The following is a 27,022-nucleotide window of genomic DNA, read 5'->3' as shown; positions in this document are numbered from 1 at the left end:
GTTTAACGGCCAAAGAGCTGAAGGGACGACGCCGGTCTGTGTCCGAGCTGCTCGTCGTTATGCACCAGCGGCCGGGAACGACTTCTCTCTCCAAATAATTTGCCTTCAATTAGAGGCCACCTCCCAGCCCGGCAGCCCCGTCAATCAGGAGGAGGGGGAGGGAGAGGAGGAGGACACAAGTGCCGATTAAGCAGATTAGCAGGGAGATCCTTCATCCTCCTCCTCCTCACCTTACCATGTGTCGGGCCATTAACTGTCTCCATCAGCTTCAGCGTAAACGACTGATTGCTCGTTTTTGGCTTCTGTCTTTGGCTGCTGACCAAGTGTGAGCGGAGGGAATGAAGAGACTCTCCTGGAAACAGGGCACCACGATCAGGAACAACAATTTCCAGGGAGAACAGAAAATATCCCGACAGCATGAGGGCATCACCTTTAGAGCCAACAAGCACACAAGTCTAATAGCTAAAGCTAAACTTTCCGATACAAGCACAGGGCAGCACGTGGATCCACGTGGAAAATAAGCACGGAGAATAAATCATGCGTGTGCGGAATCCTTTCATGGAATGGTACCAAACTGCCTGGAATTCCCCACAAAGAAAGTTAGCGCACAGCTCCATTATAGCAACTTTCTACATGACTAAGGAATCAAATGTAAATACCCCTGTGGTCTCACGCAGCATGGCAGCGCTATTACTCATATCCTGGAATCAAATTAATAGGCCAGGCCCGACCACACTGTGGGGGGGTGAGTAATGCGGGGTCTTGGCCGCCGGTCAGCTCCCCAACAGAAGTTAATGGCACTTGCCAATTCCACGATAAATATCAAATAGTCTGTCGGCGCCTTTTGGAAATCGAGCCCCACAATGGAGGGGAAGTCGCCATCAGGCTGATGAATTGTTAAAGGCAGGCGACAACAGCTGGTAGCCTTTTCCAAGATAATCCCACTCTGGATGTTTTTTGGGGGAAGGATGAGGGGGGGGGAAGGTCCTCGCTCGTGGCCTCTTTTCCTCATCCGCTCCACAACAAACTTTGCCAACTTCTTTGGGGCACAGAGGGAAGGCGGTCACACGTGATTTGCCTGCAGATGGGCAATGCAACAGCACAATTTTGGACAAGGAGTCAATGAGTCTGCATATTTGCGGGATCGTCGGTACGACTCCATTAACTTGCGGTAATGATGCTAGCGATCCATCTGTCTCCCTGCTGGTGATTTAGAGGTGGCAGCCTGCTCGCTCCGGTTCTGCCCGGAGTCTCGGGCCTCCTGACACAGGCAGAGGTGCCTGAGAGGCAGGAAGCAGAGGTCTTCGGAAGCCTCCACGCCTCTTTTTCCAATTGCGGAGTTTATTTGTCCGCAGCCCCTTTGGACAGCCCACAAAGGCGTCGCCTGACAAGTGAAGACGTGTTTTCTCCGAGCGAGAATCTGCCTCGGAAAACGTTTACCTCCAGCTGTTCACACGGGGTGTCAGAAGATCTGCCGCCTCGGAAGTGAAATCGGCTAACGTTAGGCCTTATTTTCACCGGGAATCGTGAGGGAATCCAGAATTTGCCCGCTCGGCTCTGGAAGTCGGCTTTGAAGGGGGAAGTGCGGCAACACGAGTCAGCAGCAGCTTCCTCGGCTGAATTTCCCCGTCATCAGATTGTTGTGGAGACGCCAGGTGTCTCCCTCCCGTGAGGAATCGCTCTCGTCGGACGAGGACGCGCTGGAGAACGTTAGCTCTTTGAGGGACCGTTGGAATATTTTCCCGCCAGTTCTGACCCTGATTGGTTTTTTCTAACTATTACAACAGATCGTTGTAGATGGGTGCCGCTCTGCTGCCTCCCAGCCAAGGACGGCCAATAAGACTCCTGATTGATACGACGTCTTTACAAGGATTCCTACATCTGCAGGAGAGCGACGGCAGTTAGCTCTGTTTAGACAAGGAATATCGAATCTATCTGGAATGACCCAGCGCTCCTATTTGTCTCTCCCACTGCAGCTCTGGATCTTCTGGATGCTGCTCAGCTGCTAGCTAGACTAGCTTCACGCTGAGCCCGAGGATGACCGAGATGAGTGGATTCACAAGCTGATTGGGAGAAGCAAATCACCCACATTAGCATTGCTAACGTGCTATCTGCTGCCTTTGATCCGGCTGCGGTCACCTCGAGGTGGAACCCGATTGGAGCCACGTCGCTCCTCGTCCAACCCGCCTGAGGGACTGTGCCTATGGTCAAAGCCACGCCCCCCACTGAGCTGGAACAACGCTCTAAAATGCTTTTTGTGCGACGCCTTAAAAACGGCGTGTCTGGAATCCTTCAGCGGCGAAGCGGAGAACAGAGCGTACGTGCGCCAGCAGGCGACGGCGGCGCCTCATCAGGGACCAATTTACATTGCGACGGCGTCACGATGGTGCCTCAAAGGTGCTACATCACACCGAGCGCTCTGAAATGATGTGCACATATATTTGAATTTTAACATCAAGTTCATTCGGCGCCGCCCTCGGAAAGACGGAACTCCACAGGCGAATGGCTCCGCACGCGGGAGACGGAAGGGTCCGCGTTGTTTACGCTAACATGGAGCCGATGGCGAGATATCCGACCAGCAGAGCCAACGTTCCCCGTTGGGAGCAGCTGTGCCCTCACCCTTACCTATTTTCTGGAACGTCGAGCCTCCTTTTGAGGTTTTCCCACTCTGTTCTTGATTCAACAGCCGATTTAACATTCGACCCAGTTTCCTGGAGCTTCTCTACTGGGACACAACCCAGAAGTGTCATGCTGCAGAACCAGAAGAATAAAGCCCGGCGCTATGGAAATGAAAGCAGGCAGCCTGTTTATGAGGAGCAAATTCGCACACAAGTGTCAAATTCAGGGGTGAGAACCTTCACGCAGGCTTGGGGCGGCGCACGAGTCCAGTCCAACCAGGACTCACACGCAGATCTCATTATGGGAGCTAATTATGCTCGCTCTGCCTCTCAGATGCTAGTTTGATATGGAAATGACAATTTTCTACAAGCTTCAGAACTGTAATTAGTGCTATAACATGATGCATGTGTTGCTGGGTTGTGTAAGAACGCACAAATATGAATCGTTAATGCAGGAAAGGCCTGATTTCACTCTCTGGCTAGCTTTAAAAGTGCTAGCATCGGTCCGGCAGCAGGTCTCAACCGCGACTTTAGGGTATTTAACTCACGTTCGAGATCATATTATCTCCCCCAGAAACGGTTTTGCCAAGAAAGATGCCATAAATTTCATAATTTCACGCTACTTTTCCAAGCTTATTCGCGGTGATCGAGCATAATCATGGTTAAGTTATGCTAGCTTTGGTGTTTGCCTCTTTAGGTTGTTGCCAGTCATGTGGTGAAAACCCTTGACGTCCGTTTTCGCCAGGTCCAGGACCTGATACTAGAGGAAAAAAGGTCTTCTGTGTAGTCAAATAAAGAGCTTTAGCATCTTTTAGCTGGAGTGTGCACGTGTCTGTTATCTGGGACAGGCTGCTTTAATTTGCTCCCTCTCTGCTTGTTTTTTTACCGTCTGTTTCTCTCTCCAAAGCATGTTTCCGCCATCCGAGCTAGCAAAGTGTTGGGGCAGTAATTAGCCCAGATTAATGAGGAGGCTCCTTCAAATGAAACATATGAATAATAAAGGTGTACTTATCCAAACACAGCTTGTTATCATGTTTATTAAGGGCACGCTGACAGTTTGTCCCAGTGAATATTGATTCAGGCAGCTTTATTCCTGCGTCGGACGACGAATGTGTGGTGAAATGTCATGGGCGACGCCTTCTGCATCCTTTCATTCCTCAGCTTTTGTGCCGCTGTTGCAACGGCATCGCCCACTTTGTACCCGCAGAAGCCTAATTAACCACTCGGGGGCGCCACTCAGCGTCGTTAGCATCTCATCACCGTGAGCAAACGCACAAATTACGCTGTTAAACTGGGCCCGAATCAAAAGAGGCTCCTTTTACACAGACTTTTCTGCACAAAATGTGCGTTTTATTCCTCTCACTTCTCTTCACGTAGCCTAGCCTCCGCTTCTAATCTGATGTTTTCTGTTTGTGGTTTTTTTTTCCCCCGTCACGGGGGGCGTGGATAAAAAGGCCGCTTTGCGCCGTGTTAAATTTAGCGTGACGGGATGAAAGTTAATTTCCACATTAAACAAAAATGTGCTGATCTCTGATTCGGGGAGCAAAAGACACAAAAACAACAGCGGCACTGTGAAAAAGTGGAGGAAAAAACAAACTTTCCCACAGAACCCAGGCCAGGACTTCGCCCCTCTGCCAAGTCGGATCTGGTGAGTTTCGCTATTCTCTCTTTAACTGAAGCTTTTAGGTGGGCCGGACGGAACACGGAACCTCCTGCGTTGGGAGAACGTGTCACATCCTGGAGGTCTAAATGAAAGCTCTTCAGGTCTCACTCATTGTTTCCAGCAGGCATTAGCAGAGACGGTTCATCTGTCTGGCACCACGGACCCATGGGGCCTTGGCAATTCTGGTCCAGGTTCCATTTGATCTATAGAGAACACAACATGGATGTCAGCGCCGGGAACGGATATTTCCCCGGGGAAGCTGCCAGCGGGGACGACAGAACGCAAGCGGCTAAAAATACAGAGTATTTGTGTTTGCCAGAGAGGCGATTATAGGTGTAACGTCACCGCGGAGAGGCTTTGAAATGCTAATTTATTATCGGCTCCGCGCCTCAATCAGGATCATTAGCGTTATTTTACGGGCGTATAAACGCTACGTCCTATTTGATGTGTCCCTAATGTGAGGAGAGTGGATCCTGGATCTGATGATTCGTTCAGAAATGTGGTGCTCAGTCGCATAATGAAGGCTAACACAATAGCATAATGAAGGCTAGGACACAACCATTTTATCAGCAACTGGAATCCGAGCAAAAATAGCCACAAACACATCGGTTATTATCCTCGTTATGTCTCGTTTGGAGGCTCCTCTAGTTGGATAAAAGTGGACCTTTTTATCGGGAGACTCTCCGTTTTCCTGTCCCGGCGTTCCGCCTCCGCTTGATTAAGTGCAGCTCCAAACACAGGAGAGCAAACACACTTATCAGACAGGGATCAGGGGAAGAAAAATATCCCTGGAACCGCCTCTCCATCCTCTGTTTCTCTTTCCCGCGACGTCCTCGTCCCAGAAGGAGGGGACGAGCGTTCGGCGAGGACACCTACACGCGGGGACGGGGACGACTTGTCAAGATGGCGGATGATAAACCGAGCGGTCCGCGCGGGTGGAGGAGCTAAGCGGCGCCGGTTGGCCCGCGGGTGGTTTGACTCGTAACAAATGCGACCGGCGCTGCGGCGGCGTTCATCTTTCAGGTCTTTACGCCGAAGGTTTAACTCTTTTTAACTCTAAGGGAACATCTTCAGATCCATCAACACGTGACCGCTAGGAAACCTATCCGCGGCTAGCTAACGTTAGCGCGGGGGGGGGGGGGACGATGTGGCGGCGAGGACTTGCCCGCATGAAAGCGGCCAGGACATCACATTCATGCTACGCTACAGCTTTGGTCCTTGGAGCAGGCGGGCGCCGGCGAGGGCGTTCGTTGACGTGATGATTTATTCATTTTCCTTTTGATTTTTGAGCCGTTGCGGTGAAGGATCGACTCGCGGAGCTGAAGCGCGGAAACTGAATCCGTCTGAGTGACTGACGTGAATATATGAAAGGACGAGGAGCTTCTAAGCGGCCGAAGCACCAGCAGAGGGTGAAACGTGGGATTCTGTGGGTAAAATCACGCCGCGGCGAGCGGATAATTGCTACCGGAGGCTCTTCTTTTTGTGTGCTGGGAGCAAAACTGGGCCCGGATGAGCTGCTCCTGTCGGGATTCTTCCTCTGAACTTTAAAGGTTGAGGACAGACTGCGAACGACACCTGGAAGATGAGACACGACTTCGCAGATCCAAGAATAAAACTGTTGCCTCGCCAGGTTGCTCCGGATTGTTGCTAATGAAGTGTTGACGCTCATGTTGCCTCCCTCCACCGTCTCCTTCTCCCACCCTCTTAAACTCCCAATCGGTGAACAACAGGCGGCGAATTCTGCCCTCACGGGCCGCCCCGTCTCCCAGACACTCTGTCCTCGTGCCCCCCCAGTCGTCAACCCCCCCCCCCCCATCAGGGCCACGTTAATAGTTGAGCACGTGCCCTTGGACGGTTTTGACGGAGGCGTGTCTGAAATCGATAGCCAACGTGACACTTTTCCGATACAGCCGCTCCGACACGTGAGGGCCGCGCACGTGCTCCTCTGGGAAACAATCCCGGCGCCCAGCCGCGGAGGGTTACGTGAAAATGAAGTGCTAATTTCCCCCCCGCCGGGTTGAGGCTGTCGGTGCAGCGTGACGGACAGTACGACCAATAGGTTCTCTCCCAGACGCGCGCTATTGATGATCCCCCGGAATCGCATCCCAGCGTGGCGCCTGGATAACTACGCCGCCCTTTCTTCCCGCTCAATGACAATAACCACCGACAAAACAATTATGATTTCCCTCCAGCCGAGAAACGGCTCGCCGGGACTCGGCTGGATGTGACTCCGTTGACAGTGCTCGCTACCGGATGCTAACTCTTGAGCCGCACGGAACGTCGGCCGTGACGGAACCTCACACCTGACGGCCTGAGATGAAGGAAATATGATCAGAAGGCAGGAAGACAGACCAGTTCAAATCCCCCCCGAACCGCCCCAGGAGGTGCATTAAGACGGAATCATAAGTTAGCCGAGATCTAGCGTGACCTTTGACCCTGCCGTTTAAATCTTTCAGCCCTCGGATGAAGCAGTCGTCTGGGCATTAAAGGGAAGGATTGGAAAGACAGGTGGAGATCCCAGTGGATAATTTATGATCTGGCTCCGCTGCCGGGGATGGATATCAAAGGGTCTGCGGGCGGATCGTCTCTACGCTAACCTGTTTGACGGACGGGAACCTGACCTGCATAACCGGGCAAACATGTTGCAAAGTTTTGGGTCTTTATCCCATCAGAACAGGAGATGAGGATCCATAATTAGTCCGAGGTTTGATGAATCTCGCAGGAATCAAATATTTCCCAGCCCGTTCTTTGATCTGCTGAACTATCACCTCTCAGGTTGCCGCCGTCACGCGCTTTGATCTTTTATGCAGTCGGGCCAAAACAGAATCCTGACGATGTTTTTGATCTCCGCCTTTAAAGCTCCCGGGGAACTGACAGCACTTCAGTGTGGATACGGCGTTCCGGAGCGGATTAGACTAAAGTTCCCTTTGATATTTTGATGCCATTATTGACCGTGAAACAAAAAGCTAAATATTGACCTCATCAAATATTTAAGGAGCTCTGACACAATCTATGAGGGCTGGTCCAATAGTTGCCCCTAGGTGGGCTCGCTAGCGACACGCTAGCGGTTCAGGCCAGCGCGATGGAAATCTGACTTTTAAATACCAACTTAACCTTTGATCTATAAGAGAGAGGCTTAGCGTGCGCGCATGTGCTAATCAGAGCTTTTGGAACGCGTTAGATGCTAGCTAACTTGTCTTTCAAGCATTTGCTCGGCAAAATGGTTGAACGCTAAAGCGCTCCACGCTTACGGCCACCTTAAAGGGGATATTTTGTCCCATCTGCATTGTTGGTGCTTGAGCTATTAGCGTAATCCCAGACAGAGTCGGTGATTTATTTTTTGGACTTATTTCAAATCAAAGTCACCATCTGGCCCCTGAAACAGGCAGCAGAAGAAGCTACTCCGCGTCTCCTCTGTGCACGCTCCTTCTGGAAAGCCTCCGCGCTCATCAGAAGCGTCTTCTTCCGCACGTTCGCACAGGCCTGCTGACTTGACACGCAGCAGGTCACGCAGGTGTTGATTACTGCGCCCGAGCTGCTTAATTAACGTGTTGGAGTTTATTTGCTGACACGTGGGAATCAGCTGAGCTCATTCCAGGGAAGCTCCGGCCTCTGCAGGCCTGGAAAAAATCGAGCTGCAGCTATCGATGTTAGCGCTCTGGTACGGACGGAGGCTAACGCCACTGGAGGCTTTTCTCTTTTTTGAACAGCAAATTATTTCATTTTGATCTGCTCGGCGGCGGCGGCGGCCTCTCTGCTAATGACATTATCCAATTAAAACTCTCTCAGAGGCGGCAAATTAAACCGCATGTTGAACTTTGGGCGCCAAAGAAGAAACATTGTTACCGCGAAGCGAAGGACCTTAGCAAGGAGCTTAAGCTTAGCAACACTTGAATTCATAACGTCACTGGAAGGAGCGCACGAGCGCTTGCAGGTGGAACAGAACGTGCACGTTCGCCTCCCGCTGGGTGCGAGAGTCAGGAAAGCATTAGCATGTTAGCACGTTAGGAGGACCCTACCAATCAACACATCCTTAATTAAGGCTTGTTTTTAACGAGCAGGACGGCCCGCGGCGCTCGGCTGGCCGCGGGTGCCGGTCCTGGACGCGCCCCCCAGCACCTGCCCCTCCCTCTTCCCGAGCCTTTCACAGGAGCGCAGCCTCCGCGCGGATGTTTATGGATTCCCCAGCATTCCAACGGAGCGCCGGTTCTCTTGTTTACCCTCTTTCTTCTCGGCTCTGAACACGTGCGCGGCGAAGGAGGACCTGAGCACCCAGGGACGTGCACGGAGCCGTGAAAACACAACCGGCTTAAACTGGATGAGCCTCAAAGAGTCGTCAGCCTCCTTTCCCGCCTCGATCGGGTCAGGAGTGTTTTGAAAGGAGGTGCGGATGTTCAGAGTTCTTTAATCATGGTTCCACCCGTGGAGCGGGAACCCATGAATTCCTTCACATTTTTAGCCTTTGTTGAATTTTGGATGGACCCATATGGGGGGGCTGGGTGGGGGTGGGGTGGGGGGGGGGGGGGTGATTGATTGAGTCACTCTGGAGATTACAGCAACGTTGATGTTCCATTGTTCCACAGAACGGGCTCTGACATCACCGCCGCCGTTCTTGGCCACCAGCGTTTGGCTTAAAAACCCTCCTAATATTTTATTTGAAAGCCAGCGTTGTTACATAATGTGGTGACTCAAACACAAAAAAAAATCCGGGCCGGAATGAGGCGCATCCTGCTCGTGTTTGAATCTGAAAGACTGAAACAATCGGCGGCTATTTTTACCGCCGAATGTTTGCGCTCCCGCAATATGGCGCCTTTGGGTCCGCGGCTGCTGCGGGGAGGGAGCCAGAACCAGTGGTCGGCGTTCCCTCCACAAGCCCGGAAGTGGGCCCAATGGTCCCCTTCCCGGCCTGTATGGCACCAGTGTTCCGGCCAGGTGGCCCAACACCACCCCACCCTCCTGCTTTGTCCTTGAGCCGCACTCGGTACCCGTGACCGAGGAGCCAAAAAGGAAGCATCAAAGCGACGACCTCGGCCTCGAACGGCGCCGCGCTGCTCTTTGTGCTATCAGAACCCAGAAAGTCTCCGTGTTCCAGGAAGCGCAAACATTTGGGTCACCAGAAGCGGCGGAACTGTCCCGTTTCTCCTGAAGGCGCCTCTCGTTCCCTCTCGTTCCCTCTCTAACGCTGCGTTAGCCTCTCGCCTGCCGATAAATAAATGATCAAGTGCCGCCGCGGTCGGCTCTCCATCAGGACTCGGCGCCGTGTTCAGACGCATCCCGCCGATGTCTGACATTAAAGCCTCGCCGTCCTCGCTTGACACGGCCCGAGTCGTCAAGTCGTTCCCGCTCGCCCCGAATACAGCGATTCTCTTCCCAACGCCGTCTGGCTTTTTGAAGATAAGCGCACCTTAAAGGGAATTAGCGCCTCTATCAGGGAACATCAAAGCGGGAAGTCCGAGGCGCCGGAACGCCTTTTCCTGTCAAAAGCCGGGTGAAACTCAAAATTTCGGATCGTCATTATCTGTTGCGTCTTTGTTCTTTTGGGCAAACGTGTGGAACGTTTCCCGGGAATGTTAATGGAGCCCCGTGTGAAGATGCCGGGAGACTCTTCAGCTTTTGCTCCGTCTCCTGCTGCTCCGTTACCACCTGGATTTCTCTCCCCGCCGGGGAAATAGTCAGTAGTCAGAGTCAGAAACGTGGGAACGGAGGCGACATCACGGGCCTGTAGGATCTTCGGAGGGTTGTCAGGGGCTCAGGTCCAAACGGCTGGAGACGGAAAAGAGGTATTTCATTTACTCGATAATCTCTAACTATAATTCCAAAAACAAACCTTCAGCCTGGGAAAACTCACGGAAGCAAGAGAGGAGAAAAGGATTTTTACAATCCAAGATTTAACCTGGCAGCCATCAGAACCTCTGAGGCTCTTCCTGATTGGAACCAGCTCAGAACTCTGGGACAGAACTTTCCGTCCTCTCCGTCCCTCCAGCTGTCTCTCGTTTCGGCTGGAGAATCCGTCACCGTCGGAAGCTGCCACTCGCTCGCCCTCTTGAAATTCGCAGCCTTGTCCCAATCGTAGTCCGCCCGCGTGATTGATATCCCTCCACGTGTAGCGAAAATCCCCCAGCATGCCCTGCGCGCCCTCCAGCCAGCGGGGGCCCGACTCTGCCGGGCTTGTTGGGAGCGTTCCCTGCACATCAGGACAAACCTGATTCTGCCGCGGGGAGCCGCCGGTGATTGATGATTCCGGCACCTATCTCCAGCCACAGCAATCTGGCCTGGGCGCCGCCGCCGCCGCCGCCGCCGCCGCGCTGATGCGTGCGCGTGGGCGCGAGCGTGACAGTGAGTGAAACGTCCTCTGCAGCTGTGAGCGAGGGCGAGTGGTGGCGGGTGTGGGAGCGTCCCCGCTCGCGCGCTGGTGGCAGCTCCAGGCGGTTCCCTGTTGTTTGGATTCCCGAGCGAGTGACAAGCCGGGAGCCCACTCCATCCAGGCTTTGTTCGAGAGTCGGAAAATGCCAGCCGCTTCCCCGTCAACACCCACAGGATTCCCGGGCCGTGGCAGTAATCGGCGCCGAGAACGCCGCCCGTGCCTCAAAGTACAAGTTAAGGAGCCTTTTCTTCTTTTCCTCAAATGTCATCCCGCATCACGTTCCTCCTCCTCGCTCCTCCTCAGGCGAACAAACACCGACGCGCGGATCGATCCCGGCTCATCGCAGAGGGGTTCGGATTACACGTTGATAAAAGACGGATGCACCGAGGGGCGACTTCTAAAGGGACGCGCCCGCACCCTCGCTGTAAAGTCCTAATTAAATCGGGAACGAGAAAGTCGCAATCGCATTTGGATGGATTTCAGTTCGGATCGCGTTAGAAAGGGCGCCGCTTGACCCCTTCGGCGAGCTGCGGCGCCCGGGCTTCCGACGCAGCCGAGCCCTGAGTTATCTCTGCGTTAGCGGAACAGGGTTACGCAATATGCCAAGAGTCAAGAAAATCACAACAACACATGTGATGCAGGAAACGGCGTCACGTAAAGAGGGTCCGGTCGGAAGTCTGACTCCCCCCGAGGGCAGCCCATAAACAGCGCTAACGGATCCAGCTAACTGGCGCGCGGATCCACCTGACCTACATTCATCCACCGCCTCCAATCAGCCCTCGGATTTTGTGAATGTTGCTCCTCTTTGTTTCCCGACAGCGGCCTTGTGTTATTTTGTGAGTCCCGCTGGATCACACACACACGCACACACACACACACGCACACACACACACACACGCACGCACACACACGCGGATGCTAGCCACAGAAAACTCATGTAACAGTGATGATGTGAGGCCGGAGGGAGAAGCAGAAGCACTGATGTCATGTTTCTGCGGAGCCAGTGCGAGGAGCTCCCTCTGCTGCTCGCCTGGGTGAACTGCAGCCCGCGAGGCGGACAGCTCCGTTCACCTGGTGAATTATGGGTAAACCGGGTCACATGTGGGTGCGGGAGCTGGCGAGACGAAGCAGAGATGGGCGTGGCCTGACAGGGATCCCAAAGGACCCAGAGGAATCCCACCTGGATACTGGGAGCACCTCCAAAACACCCCCCGCCAGGGGCTCAAACCGGGAACCTTTTGGCTTCTCGGCATTCCGGTTTTGCCGCGAGGCGGCCGGGATGTTCCCGTGGCAACGACCGCAGGCCTGATTCGTTTATGAGGAATCCGGTGCCTATAAACAGCCAGGCAGCCGTCGGCCTGGGTTTATAAGCTCATAGAGGTCAGGCAACATCATTTCTCCGGGATAAACTGAGACGTATATACTGTCCGCTCTCCTGGAAGCCATCCTCAGCAATATCCTCCCCCCTTCATCATCCTAAATGCACTTAAATGCTTTGGTTGGAGTCGCTCTGAGTGGGAGTGGGGGGGGCAATAACCGCACCTTTGTCACAGGGGGAATATGCAATCTTTGATGCTTTCCCTGGCATGAAATGTATTTACAAATACCTTTGTGAGAGCTAATAAAAGGTTTAATATTTAATTAAGCCTGGGGGCGTCTCCCAGTAATGGGCGCAGCGGTGATCAATGGGACGTGATGGAGCAGCGTTCCCAGACTGCCCGGCTTCTGCTCCTGAGCCGCCGGATCCATGTTGTTGGAGCGAAGGGCCTCCTGACGTCAGACGATTACCATGAATGATGAATGGAAGCCGGTGATGAAAAATGCATGCGGCCGCTCTTTGTGCCGAGGCGCCATGAAACTTTGATGATCTCTCCGGAGCGGCCGGGCGGGACCGGGCGTCGCCGCGGGGGCGCTGCTGAAGAGACCCCTCGTGATTCTCGAGCGCACGGCGACAAATGCCACCTGGCCGGGCCGCGCTAGCGCTGGGTCCACTCCGGCGGCGCAGCTGACGAGCTAACGCTAAAAAAGGGGGCGCTAAAGCGTCAGCAGGAAGTGCGGCGTGTGCCGCCCAGGAAGACCTCCCGCTACTTCCTTGAACCGATTGCTAGCTACGTGGTGTAGCTCCGATGTCATGCTGCTCCCAGGTAACGATGCGCAGCCTTGACGCCCCCCCCCTCAGTGGAACAATCAGCCCAATTAAAGCGCATCGTCGCCAACAACGCAAAAAAATGCTGCGTGAGCGTTTTTCCCCCGCCCAAAACACGAGCCTGAATCCCATCCTGCTTCCCCGCTGTCTCAGCAGAACGCGCAGGGACGCTAACAGCCGGAATTTTACCACCGTGTCTCCGTCCTCTGGGCCGCCCAGGCCCGACCGGGCGACCCGCATGCTGCACGACTGCTCTGTATCTGAGCTTCAGGTGGCTGTCTGGGGAGCGTCTGTAGAACTGTACGGAAAGATGGAAGCTGTTCCCAACGGGAGGTGTTAAAAGAAGAGATTTGAGGTATTTCATTAAAATAAAAATGTGGGAAACGAAGCGCGTCTGGCTCTTGCTAGCAGCGCTTCACACCGTTATCACCGCTCAGGCCGAGGTTTTAAACTCCCGAAGACCCAGATTTAACAAGCTGAGCCGGAGCCATCTTTCCCTTCCTGTCCTCCTCCTCCTCCTCCTCCTCCTCCTCCTCCTCCTCCTGGCTGTAGCATGAAGCTAACGGCGCCTTACAGTCGTGGTCGGGAAGTTTAGCATTTCTCCCTAATCGCTGCTGCTACCTGCTAGCGCCCTCGGCTAGCTAGCAGCTGTTAATCATCTGCACCTTTCTGCCATAAAGCTTGAGAAGTAAAAAAAAACCTGACTGCTGACCGTGGGGGGGGGGAAGGGGGGGCGTCCATGTTTTAAACACCATGTCTCTGCTCTTTAAATGATCGCTCTGTAAATCAGCCCAAGTGCTTCGGTATTCTGCACGACTGCTGGGCACCCGGAGGACATCAGCGACCCGCCCGGCCAGAGGACAGCGCTCCAGATCTGACCTAGCTTCCAGAGCCAGTCCAGGAATTCCACAGATCCCGTCCAGGCTTCTCCGAAAGTCTTTATTTGTTTCGGGGAGTTTGAGTGGCAGCGAGGCAACAGGAGAAGCCAGAATTTACCCACTAAACCTCACCGTTGTGTAAATTAGCACACCTGCTAACGCGCTCGGCGTCGCGCTGTGTAAATCCACAGAGCTTAGCGGCGGCTGTCGGAGCTGGTCGCTCCTTTTCCCTCTTTTTTTGGTTCGTTCCGGCGTGAAGGCCCACTTCTCCTTCCTTCTAACGTCATCCTTTTAAAAAATGGATAACAGGCTGTTGCGTAACGCGCTGGCTGCTGACGCAGGCGGCCCCGGTGGAACAGTCGGGGTCTTGTCTCCCTGTCAAAGCTCCGCTTCCACGTGTCTCCACGTGGTTTTCACCCTCGCAAATGGAGACAAAACACAATTAAAGGCCAGGAACCAGTGGAGTCATTTACAGCCTCGTTCTCGGAACGACGACAGGAAGTGGCGACGACAGGAAGTGGCGACGCCCGGCGAGGGTAGCGCCTCCTTTTGGCTCCCCCGGAGCTTCTCCCCATCCCTCAGCGTTCCCACACTGGGATTGTTTGCTTTTGTTTGAGGTATTCAAAGGGAAGCTCGCGCGTGGGTTCCGGTCGGAGGCGTCCGACTGGTCTCCGCCACTTCGCTGAGTCATTTCCGAGCCCGCCGTTATGTCGTGTAACCAAATGTTTCACTTGTTATTCGTGCCGGGTGACAAAGGTGGAAATGTTCTCGCTAATTTGGTGCCTGTTGAGACGGAAAATTGGATCCACTTCGGGGAGCCGCGGTGAAGTGTCGCCATGCCCGAGCTGCCAATTCCTGCCTCCCATTAATTAAAAGGGAATTTCCACGGGACCTGGGAAAGTCACCCGTCTCCTAGACAAGGTTCCCTGGAATTGGAACCGTTGTTCTCTGGGGGGGGGGGGGGTTCCAAGTGTCATGATGAAAAGTCTTGAAGTGCGAGAAAGGACAATAGAATCTGAGCCCACTTTGATGACACCAACAATTACCTTCACGACGGATCCGATGCAAAAAATATGCCGCTGGTTGTCATGGCAACTGCTACTAATAATACAATAATACGTTATCTATAGAGAAAGAGGAAGGTTTTCTGCCGCTTTGAAACGTGCGTTTCAACAGAACCAAAACTGTCCTTGGCTGCCGGGGTCGCCGTGCGATCCGATACGCCGATCCGAGTTTGTCGGGTTTCTGCCCTTCAGACTTCCTGCCTCTATGAGGACCGGAGACGTTCAGGGTGGTTTTGTAAGACGTTGGACTTATCGCCACCGTGACCTCAGCCGTGACCTCAGCCGTGACCTCAGCCGTGACCTCAGCTACGGCGGTTCGGAGGCGCTACTTCCTGGCATGGCGGCGACACGCCTCCGTCCTGTTAACACTCTCGCCGCGTCGCTGTCTGGCTCCGCCCACGGAGCGCCAAGAGACGCTCAGAACCCTTTCAAATGTCTCCCTGAATTGGCTGAACCTGGGAAACCGGCGCTTTTGTCCCCGCCCGCCGGTGCTGATGACCACCGGTCCGACAAAGAGTCGCCGTTTGGTTCTGGTCGGGGAACTTAAGCAGCCTCGTCTCCGGCTTTTGATCGTCTGTATCTGAGCTTCAGGTGGCTGTCTGGGGAGCGTCTGTAGAACTGTACGGAAAGATGGAAGCTGTTCCCAACGGGAGGTGTTAAAAGAAGAGATTTGAGGTATTTCATTAAAATAAAAATGTGGGAAACGAAGCGCGTCTGGCTCTTGCTAGCAGCGCTTCACACCGTTATCACCGCTCAGGCCGAGGTTTTAAACTCCCGAAGACCCAGACAGATTTAACAAGCTGAGCCGGAGCCATCTTTCCCTTCCTGTCCTCCTCCTCCTCCTCCTCCTCCTGGCTGTAGCATGAAGCTAACGGCGCCTTCCAGTCGTGGTCGGGAAGTTTAGCATTTCTCCCTAATCGCTGCTGCTACCTGCTAGCGCCCTCGGCTAGCTAGCAGCTGTTAATCATCTGCACCTTTCTGCCATAAAGCTTGAGAAGTAAAAAAAAACCTGACTGCTGACCGTGGGGGGGGGGAAGGGGGGGCGTCCATGTTTTAAACACCATGTCTCTGCTCTTTAAATGATCGCTCTGTAAATCAGCCCAAGTGCTTCGGTATTGGAAAAGCAGCAGATTTAAGAGGTCGAGTCCTTCGCTAAGCAGACAGGATCCCGATATCGGTGGAGGCCTCCGTTCACCGGGATAATTCCAGCTATTCATCAGGCCGCCGTCAGTCTGAGGCCGAGAAGTTCGCCAATAAATTCTGTCCGAGTCTGAAAAAGCTTCTTCTGTCAGTGGAGCTCCTCTGAAACTTCTGGGGGCTTCTGCCGGCACGTCTGTCCTGAACCTGCGGAGGACCTGTGGAGAACATGTGGAACACTGAGTCTTGGACTGTGTTTTGGGCTCAAAAGTGTGTGTAGAGTGTGTTTCCAAGGTGAATCCCAGTGGCTCCAGTGAAACCCTGAAGAAGATGATATGAGAGGTGGAAAACAGATGGACGGATCAAAAAAGGGAATGAAACTATAAAAAGGTGAGATGAGAAAGGTAAGATCCTTAAATGTCCTTAAATTGAGCTTTGTTTCTGGTCTCTGACCTCCACTTCCACCAATTATTAGTAATTAAAACATGCTCCTGGAGAGATGCTCCGCTGGAACCATCCAGGTTCCTCAGGTGGAAATCTTAGTGTGGGGATTTGCCGCCATCTGCTGGCGGCGCCGCGGTATTACACCCGCTGTTGAGGTGGACGTTTATGGTTCCAGAAAATTAAAAACCTGGAGTGAAAATCCCAAAATTCTGTTGTTGATGTAGGAACAAAGCTCAATTTAGCACGCGCACACACACACACACACACACACACACTTCTATCCCCCCCAGAGGTTCAGTCACGAGTCTGCTCCGGTCCGTCAGCAGACACACCGACACAGTTCCAAAGCTACACCTGTTAGCATTAGCATCCAAGCAGAAATACAACATGACTCCAAATGAAGGTTTTTAAGCTACTGAAATGATGAATGTTGCGTTTCAAGCTGGACAGAACGGTTTGGGTCCAGTCTGTAAAAGGCGGTAAATATTGGACACTTCCTGTTTCGCTCCTGCGGCTCGAAATCACCCCGGAATGCCTCAACATCGTCGATCTTTCATGGCGGTGGGGGGGGGGGGGGGACAACAACAGAATTTTGTCAACGGGGGCCAGAAATGTTTCATTATTAAAAATAAAGTCCGAGGACGGAACCAGAAGAGAACCAGAAAGGTTTCAGTTGTCTCGGCCCAGAGAAGCGGAAGAAGAGGAGGAACAGCAGGCAGCAGCAGGGTCACATGAGCGGCCCCCATGGCTCCTGGGCCCCCAGCGGCCCCCACTCTGCCTGCTTTTTAGTTTTTGACTCAGGGGAGGATTAGCATTAGGCCTCGGTCACATCATCTCACATGACCCCCTCCCAACCATCCTGCACAGGGTTTGTCAGCACGGTAGCGGGCCGGGGGGGGGGGTAAGGGGTGGGGGTGGGGGGGGGGGGGGGCGGGCGGATGAGAGGTCAGCCGAGCCGCCATCACGGGACAACTGTACACACAACAGTGTAGCTTAGCCGCGCAGCATACCTGCGCTTTCATTGCTAATGTGGATTTTTCTTTGATTTCCAGTTGAACTGGATCAAAGTCCCGTCCCCCCCCCGTCCCCCCGTCCCCCCGTCCCCCCCAGAGATACAAGGGTCACCGTCTCAACGTTCGCGTCGACGTTTAAAACAGAAGAAAAGCAGAAAAAGACCCTGGCGAGATGCTAACCCAACACACAGAAGGTTCCTGTGTTGGGAATGCCCTCCATGAGACTGAGCTTAGCGTTAGCTTTGCCTAATCCCTCACCGACCCGGCCCGGTTATGAAAGCGGGCTGGAATTCTGATCGTGGAACACATGTGACTGGGTTAAGGTTCTTTCTCCTGCCGAGGGCGCCGGAGATCACGCACGGCACCGCCGGAGAGAGGCGACGAAGGGACCGACTCCTGACCGCGGTTCCACCGGGTGACGTAGATGTGGGGGGGGGGGCAGATTTAAGCATTCCCCTCTTTAGCCTCCTCTGGTTCGAGTTCCCAGTTCCTGCTGGGAGAACTGTTGCTGGTTCCGAGCAAAGTTGGGATATTTTGGCAACAGCAGGAAAAAGGTTCTTTTCTGTTCTGAATAACTTTCTCCCCCTGGTCGAAGCCCCAAAATCCCTCAAAAATAGTGTTTATTTCCGCAAAATTAAAATAAAAAACGGAATACTGCAGATTTTTCCAGCTCCGGTGATCCAACACTTGTTGCAGACACACCGATTTGGATCCGTCTTTGGGTTTATGGAATTACAAACATTTCCCTAACATTTGCCACACTGCTGAGAGGCTTCAGGCGGTGTTTTGTGCTCCGTGCATGTGCGTCTCACACGCTCGCACAGCAGCCCCGAAGCGGAGCCAGAGAAGAGTCACATGACCCGGAAGATCAACCTGTGAATGATTTCTTTGTTAGTCTGGAATTAAACTGCTTTAATAACTAGTTTAGACTCATTAAATGTGTTAACGTGCTGCCGCGTTGAGGGTTTTACGTCATCAACGCGGCTCATTTCCCGCGCTTTGCTGCTAATGTCACATTTACACCTGGAATCAGGTGGATTTCCGCACTTTTCCATGTTGGTCCGGTTGGTTTTGGATAAGAAGACGACCTTGTGTAATTTCCAGTCCAGTAGGAACTGGGAAGGAGTGTGAGGGCGTCACGCGGGAGTCAGAAATCCGGGCAGTCATGCGCTAATCTGCTATTTAAGGGCGCTGCTTGGATGATTCTGGGTGCAGCTACGGGGGCGCGGACGCACGGGAGGGGCAGCAGGACACTCTCACACCGGCACATCAGATTCTCCTTCCATCTGGATAAACTTTCACCTCTCATTTTTACCCCAACTTCCAGCCTCGAGCGTGCGTAAAAGTTACCCAAACCTCCGTTTGGATCATGTTTGCGCGCTGCGTTTTCTTGCTCGCGAGCGCAGCGGTCGTGCGCGCTCAGTTCCCGCGACAGTGCGTTACTCCAGAGGTTCTCCGGAGCGGACAGTGCTGCCCGTCGCCCCCCGGGTTCGACGATGACCCGTGCGGCGCCAGCACGGGCCGCGGGCAGTGCGTTTCCCTCACGGTGGACGCGCGGCCGCACGGCCCGCAGTACCCGCACGACGGGCGCGACGACCGGGAGCGGTGGCCCGCGCGCTTCTTCAACCGCAGCTGCCAGTGCAACGGCAACTTCAGCGGCGCCGACTGCGGCCGCTGCCGACACGGATGGACGGGAGCCAACTGCGACCAACGCGTCAGCGTCGGTGAGTGTCGGTCAGGTGGGGCAGAGTGGTCACGTGGGGGCAGTTGAGGTCAGAATGGGGACTTTAAGCACGAAATTCTAGTTAAGGGCCAACATTGTGATACGCAACAAAGTGCGTCATTCACGCGCAACCTGCGCAACCGCAGCGGCTCGTTCAAAGCGCCGATTGTCTCGTGGGCGCAGCAGCTAATCCGCCTTTCTTCTCCCGTGACCCCCCCCCCCCCAGTGAGGAGGAACGTGATGCAGCTCAGCGCGGAGGAGAAGCGCGCCTTCGTGAGCGCGCTGGACCAGGCCAAGCGCACGGTGCACCCGGACCTGGTGATCGCCACGCGCCGCTACGCCGAGATCTTCGGGCCGGACGGGAACAGCGCGCAGTTCGAGAACATCACCATCTACAACTACTTCGTGTGGTCGCACTACTTCTCGGTCAGCAAGACCTTCCTGGGGGCGGGGCAGGGCAGCTTCGGGGGGGTGGACTTCTCGCACGAGGGGCCCGGCTTCGTCACGTGGCACCGGTTCCACCTGCTGCAGCTGGAGCGCGACATGCAGGTGAGTGGAGGGAAAAGAGGCGGTTCCCCCGGAACACTTCCGCCCCCGGCCGTTAGTTTTAGCTAACGAGCTAAATCTGCACACTTACTCGCCAATTACCCGCCCATAATTGGCGAATGAAAGGAGGTTCTTGTTCCGGGGAACTCGGGTTTCACGCGCGTTTAGCTACTGTCAGCGGAGGTTTCGGATCCCTTTTCCCGGTTTGGTCATCAGGAAGTTCTGTTTCTCGCTAACGAAGACTTTTGTGGTCGAAAGCTTGAACCGATTCCGTCAACCAGATCTCCGTCTTTCCTCCGGAACCAGGACATGCTCCAGGACCCCTCCTTCGCGCTGCCCTACTGGAACTTCGCCATCGGGGGGAGCGCGTGCGACATCTGCACGGACGACCTGATGGGCGCCAGGAGCGGCTTCGACGTCGACGCCATCAGCGCCAACTCCATCTTCTCCCGGTGGCGGGTGGTGTGCGAGAGCGTGGAGGACTACGACACGCTGGGGACCGTCTGCAACAGTGAGACGCCGCCCCCCTCCTGCTCTTCCCGCCCGGGAACGCTCTTTCACTCCGCTTCACCTCCTCTCAGGTACCGAGACCTCCCCCATCAGGAGGAACCCGGCGGGCAACGTCAACAGGCCGATGGTGCAGCGCCTCCCGGAGCCCCAGGACGTCGCCGACTGCCTGCAGGTGAACACCTTCGACACGCCCCCCTTCTACTCCACCTCCTCTGAGAGCTTCAGGAACACCATCGAAGGTGAGACGACCCCCTCCGTCTTTCCCGCGTGGCGCTCCTGCCTCACCTGACTTCCTGTTTCCCCAGGCTACAGCGCCCCCAAGGGCAACTACGACCCCATCGTGAGGAGCCTCCACAACCTGGCTCACCTGTTCCTGAACGGGACGGGGGGGCAGACCCACCTGTCCCCCAACGACCCCATCTTCGTCCTGCTGCACACCTACACCGACGCCATTTTTGACGAGTGGCTGCGGCGGCACAGTCCAGGTGCTCGAGCGGCGAAGCTCGTTCGTTTCTTCGGGCCACATTGCGAAGTTTCTAAGCTAATTTCAGCGAGTCCCCAACAGGAACGGCCGTGTACCCCGAGGAGAACGCCCCCATCGGACACAACCGGGGCTACAACATGGTGCCCTTCTGGCCCCCGGTGACCAACGCCGAGATGTTTGTGACGGCCCCCGACAACCTGGGCTACTCCTACGAGGCCGAATGGCCAGGTAACGAGCGCCCGCCTCCGCTCCCGTCGGCTGACGCCACTAAAGTAACCGAGTTCCGTCTCCCCAGGTCAACCGTTCACCTTGACGGAGATCATCACCATGGCCGTGGTGGTCGCCCTGGTCGTGGTCGCCGTCATCTTCGCCGCCACCACCTGCGCGGTGCGCGCCAAATCCCGCCAGTCGGAGAGCCACCAGCCCCTCCTCATCGACCAGTACCAGCGCTACGGCGACGACAAGAGCCAGTCGGTGGTGTGAGGTCGCTGTTCGCCGAATCCGTGTCGCGTCTGTTCATCTCGTTAAGTAGCTATGAAACAAGTAGGGGAGCTTTTATGAGCTCAACATCTCAACTGTCCTGTCAAATCAAGCGTTTAAAGGTGTGAAAGTGTGGCGCCGCCCAGCAGGTGGTGCTAAAACGCCCCGGCGGGGCAGTAAAGGGGGCATCAGGGGTCAAGAAAGTAGCTTCGGTTGGAACTCCAGGATCTCCTGGAACGTTCTGATGCATTTACAATAAAAAAATAAATTAAAAAAACGTCTTTGACGTCAGCAGAGCGCGCGGGGGCCAGCAGGGGGCGCCACACATCAGCTTACAAAAGCCTCCACGTGCGCGGAGCGTTCAAGAAAATCCAACAACCTGATGTTTATGTCGAACTAACCGGAAGTGTTAATTAACGGCGCGAGGACGGATGTGCTTTGGTGGTTTATTGTTGTTGTTTTCTCTCTTTCTGCTAAATTCGTCTCGTATTTTGTTTTTACGTTTATACTTTGAGGCTGTTACCTGTTTATTAACTCTATATGAATTAAACTTTATTAAAACCTAATTAACATGCTGACAAATATAAAATATATTAATATTCAACATGACAGATTAGCGGAATAACTTGAAAGTGTTTCAGTGTCCTTTTAAACCTTTTTCTTCAGTGGCATTAAAACCACTTTAGCCTCCAGATGCTAAATGTGGTCAAAGGAAAAGTGCTTCTTTGATCACATTTTCATCATTTTACTTCCATCTTTCAAGAAAAAATGGGAGCTTAAAAGCCGTCAAAATGACGAATTTGATGCTAAGCTAAAGAACAATCTTGAAGAAGCTTTAACTTAATGTCAAAAACACATCAAAACGACGGCCTAAATGACGTCATCTCCCCCGCCCAGGTAACCCCTCACCTGTCCGGCTACTTCCGGAGGAGGTTCCGTTGTGGGCGTGTCTGTGCGGAGGCGCTCACGTCATTGGTTGTCTCGGGGCCCTTGAGCGTAAAACCAACGTTAAGAAAACCAGCGCTTCAGTCCGCGCGCCGGCACAGCTGCGACCACGCGCTGAACTCGCGTGCGTCTCTGAAGCTCGTGCCTGGTTCAAACGGAGAGTCTGGTCGCTGTTTCCATTTTCGGACACGCGCGATGGCCGAGGACGACCGCGTCTTCCCGGATTTAAAGGACATCGAGACCAAAGTGGGTCGGAAAGTTCCGGAGAGTCTCGCGCGCTCGCTGCTCGGAGGGAAACGTCACGAGGAGCGCGAGAAAGCGGCGATGTCGTCGACCTGCAAACGTCGCAGCAGCTCTGCAGAAGTGAAGCGGCTGGAGGGCAAAATGTTGTTCCTGAGACAGGAAATGGTGAGCAACCATCCCGTAATAAGCCTGGTAATAACGCGCCAATAACGCCATCAGGTGCGTGAAACCTTCAAGCGTGCAACTAAAAGTTGCTGTAAACTTCACAACTTCACCGGAAGTGTGACAGAACCTGCACATGTTTACATTCAGTGTTCTTCTATTTGTATTAAAATATACATATATTTGGGTAAAGTATCGCGAGAATAGCTTTACTTTTTAAATTCCTGGAGTTGTTAAACCCTCTTCTATTAGACCAACGTCAGTAATATGCTAAATATGCTAACGACTGGTTAAAAATGCCGGTTTCAAATTTCCAGCCTCAATAATTAGTCAAATAATGGTTCTCTTGAGCTTAGTCAGCATTTTTGGAGAAGCCAGCGAGGTCAACTGTGCAACGGCGTCTTAGTCCTGTCCAGGAAAGCCAAACCAGGAGACAATATGGACATTAGCTCTTCTTTGTCCTAGAAATGTTCGTTAATCTCTTTAATCCGACTGAAATAAGACTTAAAACCGCCTCATAATCGAATTCAGTGGCTCGGAGAACCGAGTCGTGGGTCGCCTGACTCCCAGCGGGGAGCAGGTGATGCACGTTCACACCTCGGTCAGCTGACGTGGCCCCGCCCCTCCCCCACCCCGCTCTTTGTTATTCACCCCCCCATCCTGCCCTTCATTTAAATGATAACGCGGAAGAGTTTCATCCAGTCTGGAGTCGCCCAGGTTGCCCGAGCAGTTTCCCAGAACGCATCCTGATCCGGGTGAACCGGAACCGTGTCCGTTAGCATCGGCCCCGGTCACCTCGTCCGCGTGTCCTCGTGTTTCCCAAGCAGGTGTGGACGCCTCAGAACAAACAGTCCCAAATCCGGGTTGTTTCCCTCCAGAGGGAGGCGGCTGTGTTGACAGTCCGGAACGCCTCCGGGACCGCAGCTGCCGGTTTCACTCCAGGTTTCGTCCCGCTGACGCCAGGCTCCTCCTTCCCGTCCTCGTCCCACGTCTGAGCACGCGGTGTTGTGGCTGTGGCGACGGCGCAGGAATGCTAACAGTTGTTGCCTTTGACATCGTAGCGTCGGTTAGCTCCGAGGAAATGCTGTTGAGACTGTCAGTGACGGGACTTGGCCACCGGGGGCGCACTTCCAAGGTTAAAATCGGTCTTATCCTAAAAGCTAACAAACTTTCCGTGGTGTTTCTCCTCATTTAGGCGCTCCTGCGAGCCATCGACGTCAAGCTGATGCGGCAGCTGATGTCCATCAACGAGGGCATCGAGTCCATCCGCTGGATGATGGAGGACAAAGGGGGCGTGGCCAGCCCAGAGGGCAGCCTGACCGGTAGCCTGTACAGCCTGACGGACAGCCAGGAGGGGTCCTCCTCGCGGGGCAGCCTCAACAGCCTGAACGACGCTAACAGCGACGAGCTGGACGGGCTGTCGGTGGGCAGTTACCTGGACACGCTAGCCGAGGACCTGCCGGGGGACCCGTCCCCCACCGAGCTGGACTCTTTTGTGGAGAAGACGGTCACGGACACTTTTAGCAAGTCTCCGCTCAAACAAACTAAAGTGGAATCAGACGAGTACTACTGCTTCGGATAATGCTAAGCTAAAAACACCGGTTTACAAAGACTGCCGACTCTGACCCGTTAGCTTAGCTTCTCTCCTTATCGCAAATGCTAAAAGAAAAAAGGGATCCCGCGTAAATTTCCCGGTGAAATCGACGTCTTAATTAGCAACGCTAGCTTCGTCGGCAGCGTCGGAGGCTAGAAGTGTAGCATCAAGTGCAATTTGGGCCGATGCCAAATTCCGACACCACCCGGGCGACGCCGGCACCGAACTTTTCCCCGTTGACCGACGGATACTTGAAGAATTTTGGGGAAATTGCTCCCCGAGGCAACGCTGACCGGACGCGCTCCAGACGTTTGCCGACGGTTTTCCCGAGCGCTAACGTGTTTCCATGTCGACATTTCCATGTTTGTCCCGTTGATTCCCTTTGATAATGCCGTGAAAATTAAATAATATATTCCAACTTCCCTCTCGCTCAGCGTCTTTTTCCAGCAGCCTTAATGGGACGGAACGGCTAAAAATACTTTAGTGCCTTTTAAAGTATTTGCAGCGGAATCTTTGTTATTTTTAGCAACATTCCCGACTGATCCCGTTGCCAAAAGCTGAAGGAGTTGAACTGAAACTGACACAGACGAAACCAGAGATGATTGAAACTCCGGCTTCCGAGTCGCCGGGACCTTTTTGGCTTCTTATCTTTCCCCTGATAATTAACGTTCCAGACGGAACATTCAGGGAAAACCATGACGGGACAGACGAGAGCCTCTCTGGTCTGCTAATGAGTGAGCGGTCACGGGGAACAGTAGATCAGTCGCTCCGGGACGGGGACCTGACGTCAGGGCCGGATTACTCTTCAATTACTCCCCCCATGCCGGAGTGTCCGTGCAGTTTGGAGCTAGCATCTGGGAACGCTTGGGGTTGGTGTTAAATTAGTCCCAGACGGATAAATCTCCTGATCCGGGCACCTGTAACTGTCTCATTCTGAGTGTAAAGCAGATTTATCTGAGGACCCCCCCCCCCCCCAGAAGCTAGGCTATAAGCTCCTAGGCTAGCTAAACCAGCTGCTCCGGGCTAAAGCGCACAGCCAGGACAGGTTCCATGAGGAGATAATGAGTTAAAATTCCTCCGAGCTGCACGGAACGCTAAACATAAACAGTGGCCCTGAGGAAGAACCTGGGAGCTGCCTGTGTCTCCCTCGGGACGTCTGTGGACCTGTCCCGGAGGTGACTGACAGGTGACGGAGGGACAGCAGCCATTGTTGGACACGGTTAATGCGTCACGTGCCTGGCGGCGGCTAAGCTAATTAGCCTCTTGGGTTGGGAACCCAAAACCGGCCAATGTCTGGGAAACTGTCACCGCGTGGTTAAATGGGGATACGGGATATGGGGGGGGGGGGGGGGGGGGGGGCAGAGACAGCGTCCCCTCAGACAGGAAGTCGGAGGACGCGGCTCCATCAGCTCAGTCTTGATGTTGACGTGGCACTTCCTGCCGCGGAAAAGCAAATCCACGAACGTCCTTTTCCCTAAGACGCGCTATCGGGTCTCATCCAGGAAAACTCCTCACCGTGCGTCCCTCATCCCAGGGGACGACCGAGCTGGAGCGCCCGGAGCGGGCGTTGGCGGCGGGCGGGGGCTTTGGCCTCCTGCCAACATCTGGGCTCTGAGGCTCTTTTGTGCTGCTCAGAACCTCGATTAGCCGCCACAGAACGGCTCCACTGTTCCGTTAGCATAAATATTGGCAACAAAAGCCGCCACCGCTCGTAAATTCTCCCGGAGAGAGCGCACGTCGGAAGTTTCCTCAGACGTCGGAGGGAAAGCAGACGGGGCAAATTCCATCCATAGTTTTCAATCTTTATTCTTACTCAGGCATAGCATTAGCATGTTAGCGCGTTTTGGGTCAGCACGTTCCGGACCCTTGGAATTCCTATTTCTTGGGTGAACAGTTGGGGACGACCATCACGCCGTTGGTCCGACCGAGGCTCCGCCCCCAGGAGGAGAAAGAGGTCGGTTCTTGTGATTTGGTAACAACAGGCATCAACGCTGATGTCATCCCACATCAAAGCAGATCAAAGAGGATCTCATTACAAATCCAGGGTTTATTCCTAAACCTGACCACGCCCCCCTCCCCCACCAGGCTGGGATTGAATAACGGGCCGCAGCAGACGGGAACCATCACCAGAGAAGAAGAACAAAACCTCCCGACCCTTTGATCCCTTCGCTCTCGTCTTCCTGCGACGGTATCGGGAATCAAAGGTCAAAGGTTTCGACCCCGTCTGGGCTTTTGAACGCGGCTCAACTGAGTCATGAAAGAGACGTTTCTCTCCATCTCTTTGGAAGAGTTAGCATTGGGAAACAGAACCGGAATTTTCCCCTCCCGCTCCGATCTGGCTCACAAACGGTGAGACGAGCCACACGCTAGCAAACACGCTGGAAATGCTCGGTCATTCCCGACTGGGGTCAAATGAGGGCCGTTCGGGGTCAACAGGAAAGGGTCGGGATAGATCGACCCCGAAGGGTCGAGAACTATTGATCCACGTTCCGTGTCAAGTGCTCTCTTCCCGTTGTGGACTTAGCTACTTAGCTACTTAGCTACGACGTCTGTCATCGCTCCACACTCCCACACTTCCTGGGAACGGGAGGTTCTCTTGGGAAAGACAACGGGAACAAGCTTCCCTGTTTCCTGAGGTCCCGTTTTAAACCTGAGACGGAAGCAAGAGGGAAAACCTTCGTTCTCTAACTTGGCTACGTTCCTCGGCAGCTAGCGCTGAAGCCACGTGGCTAAAACAACAGCAAGCGTTTGTCTGGACCTGTCTCTGATTACCCCCCATTTACCCTGTGGGGTTAGCCACCTGTCTCTAGCTGCTGAGCTAACAGGGGCTAACAGACAGATCCCTGTGCTCGGCTAAGCCTCTTACCCAGCTGTTCCGAGTCTCCCGTCAGGAAGCACTGAAGCTTCGGTGGTTTTGCGACGGCGCTACAGCTGCTGAGACGGCTAACTGAGCTCTCGGCGCTCAGGCAGCTCAGGCTAATGATTGCTAACGCTCGCTGCATCGCTAG

The 27,022-nt window shown here is 54.1% G+C and overlaps 2 protein-coding genes across 2 annotated transcripts; both read left to right on the top strand.

Moving 5' to 3' along the window:
- The first annotated feature begins 18,539 nt into the window (after positions 1–18,539).
- On the top strand, positions 18,540–21,652 carry LOC101077827 (5,6-dihydroxyindole-2-carboxylic acid oxidase). The gene is made up of 7 exons (XM_029840469.1): positions 18,540–19,051; positions 19,277–19,599; positions 19,903–20,107; positions 20,178–20,345; positions 20,412–20,591; positions 20,672–20,818; positions 20,886–21,652. Exons 1-7 carry the CDS (start codon positions 18,697–18,699, stop codon positions 21,071–21,073), a joined length of 1,566 nt encoding a protein of 521 aa, XP_029696329.1. The 5' UTR covers positions 18,540–18,696; the 3' UTR covers positions 21,074–21,652.
- A 257-nt stretch (positions 21,653–21,909) lies between these two features.
- LOC101078285 (leucine rich adaptor protein 1-like) lies at positions 21,910–24,436 on the top strand. The gene is made up of 2 exons (XM_003978919.3): positions 21,910–22,423; positions 23,616–24,436. Exons 1-2 carry the CDS (start codon positions 21,914–21,916, stop codon positions 24,000–24,002), a joined length of 897 nt encoding a protein of 298 aa, XP_003978968.2. The 5' UTR covers positions 21,910–21,913; the 3' UTR covers positions 24,003–24,436.
- Positions 24,437–27,022: the final 2,586 nt, after the last annotated feature.

This window comes from Takifugu rubripes, chromosome 8, assembly GCF_901000725.2.
Source record: "Takifugu rubripes chromosome 8, fTakRub1.2, whole genome shotgun sequence".
In the NCBI taxonomy this organism is placed as follows: Eukaryota; Metazoa; Chordata; class Actinopteri; order Tetraodontiformes; family Tetraodontidae; genus Takifugu; species Takifugu rubripes.
This window is presented reverse-complemented; position numbering and strand designations above follow the sequence as displayed.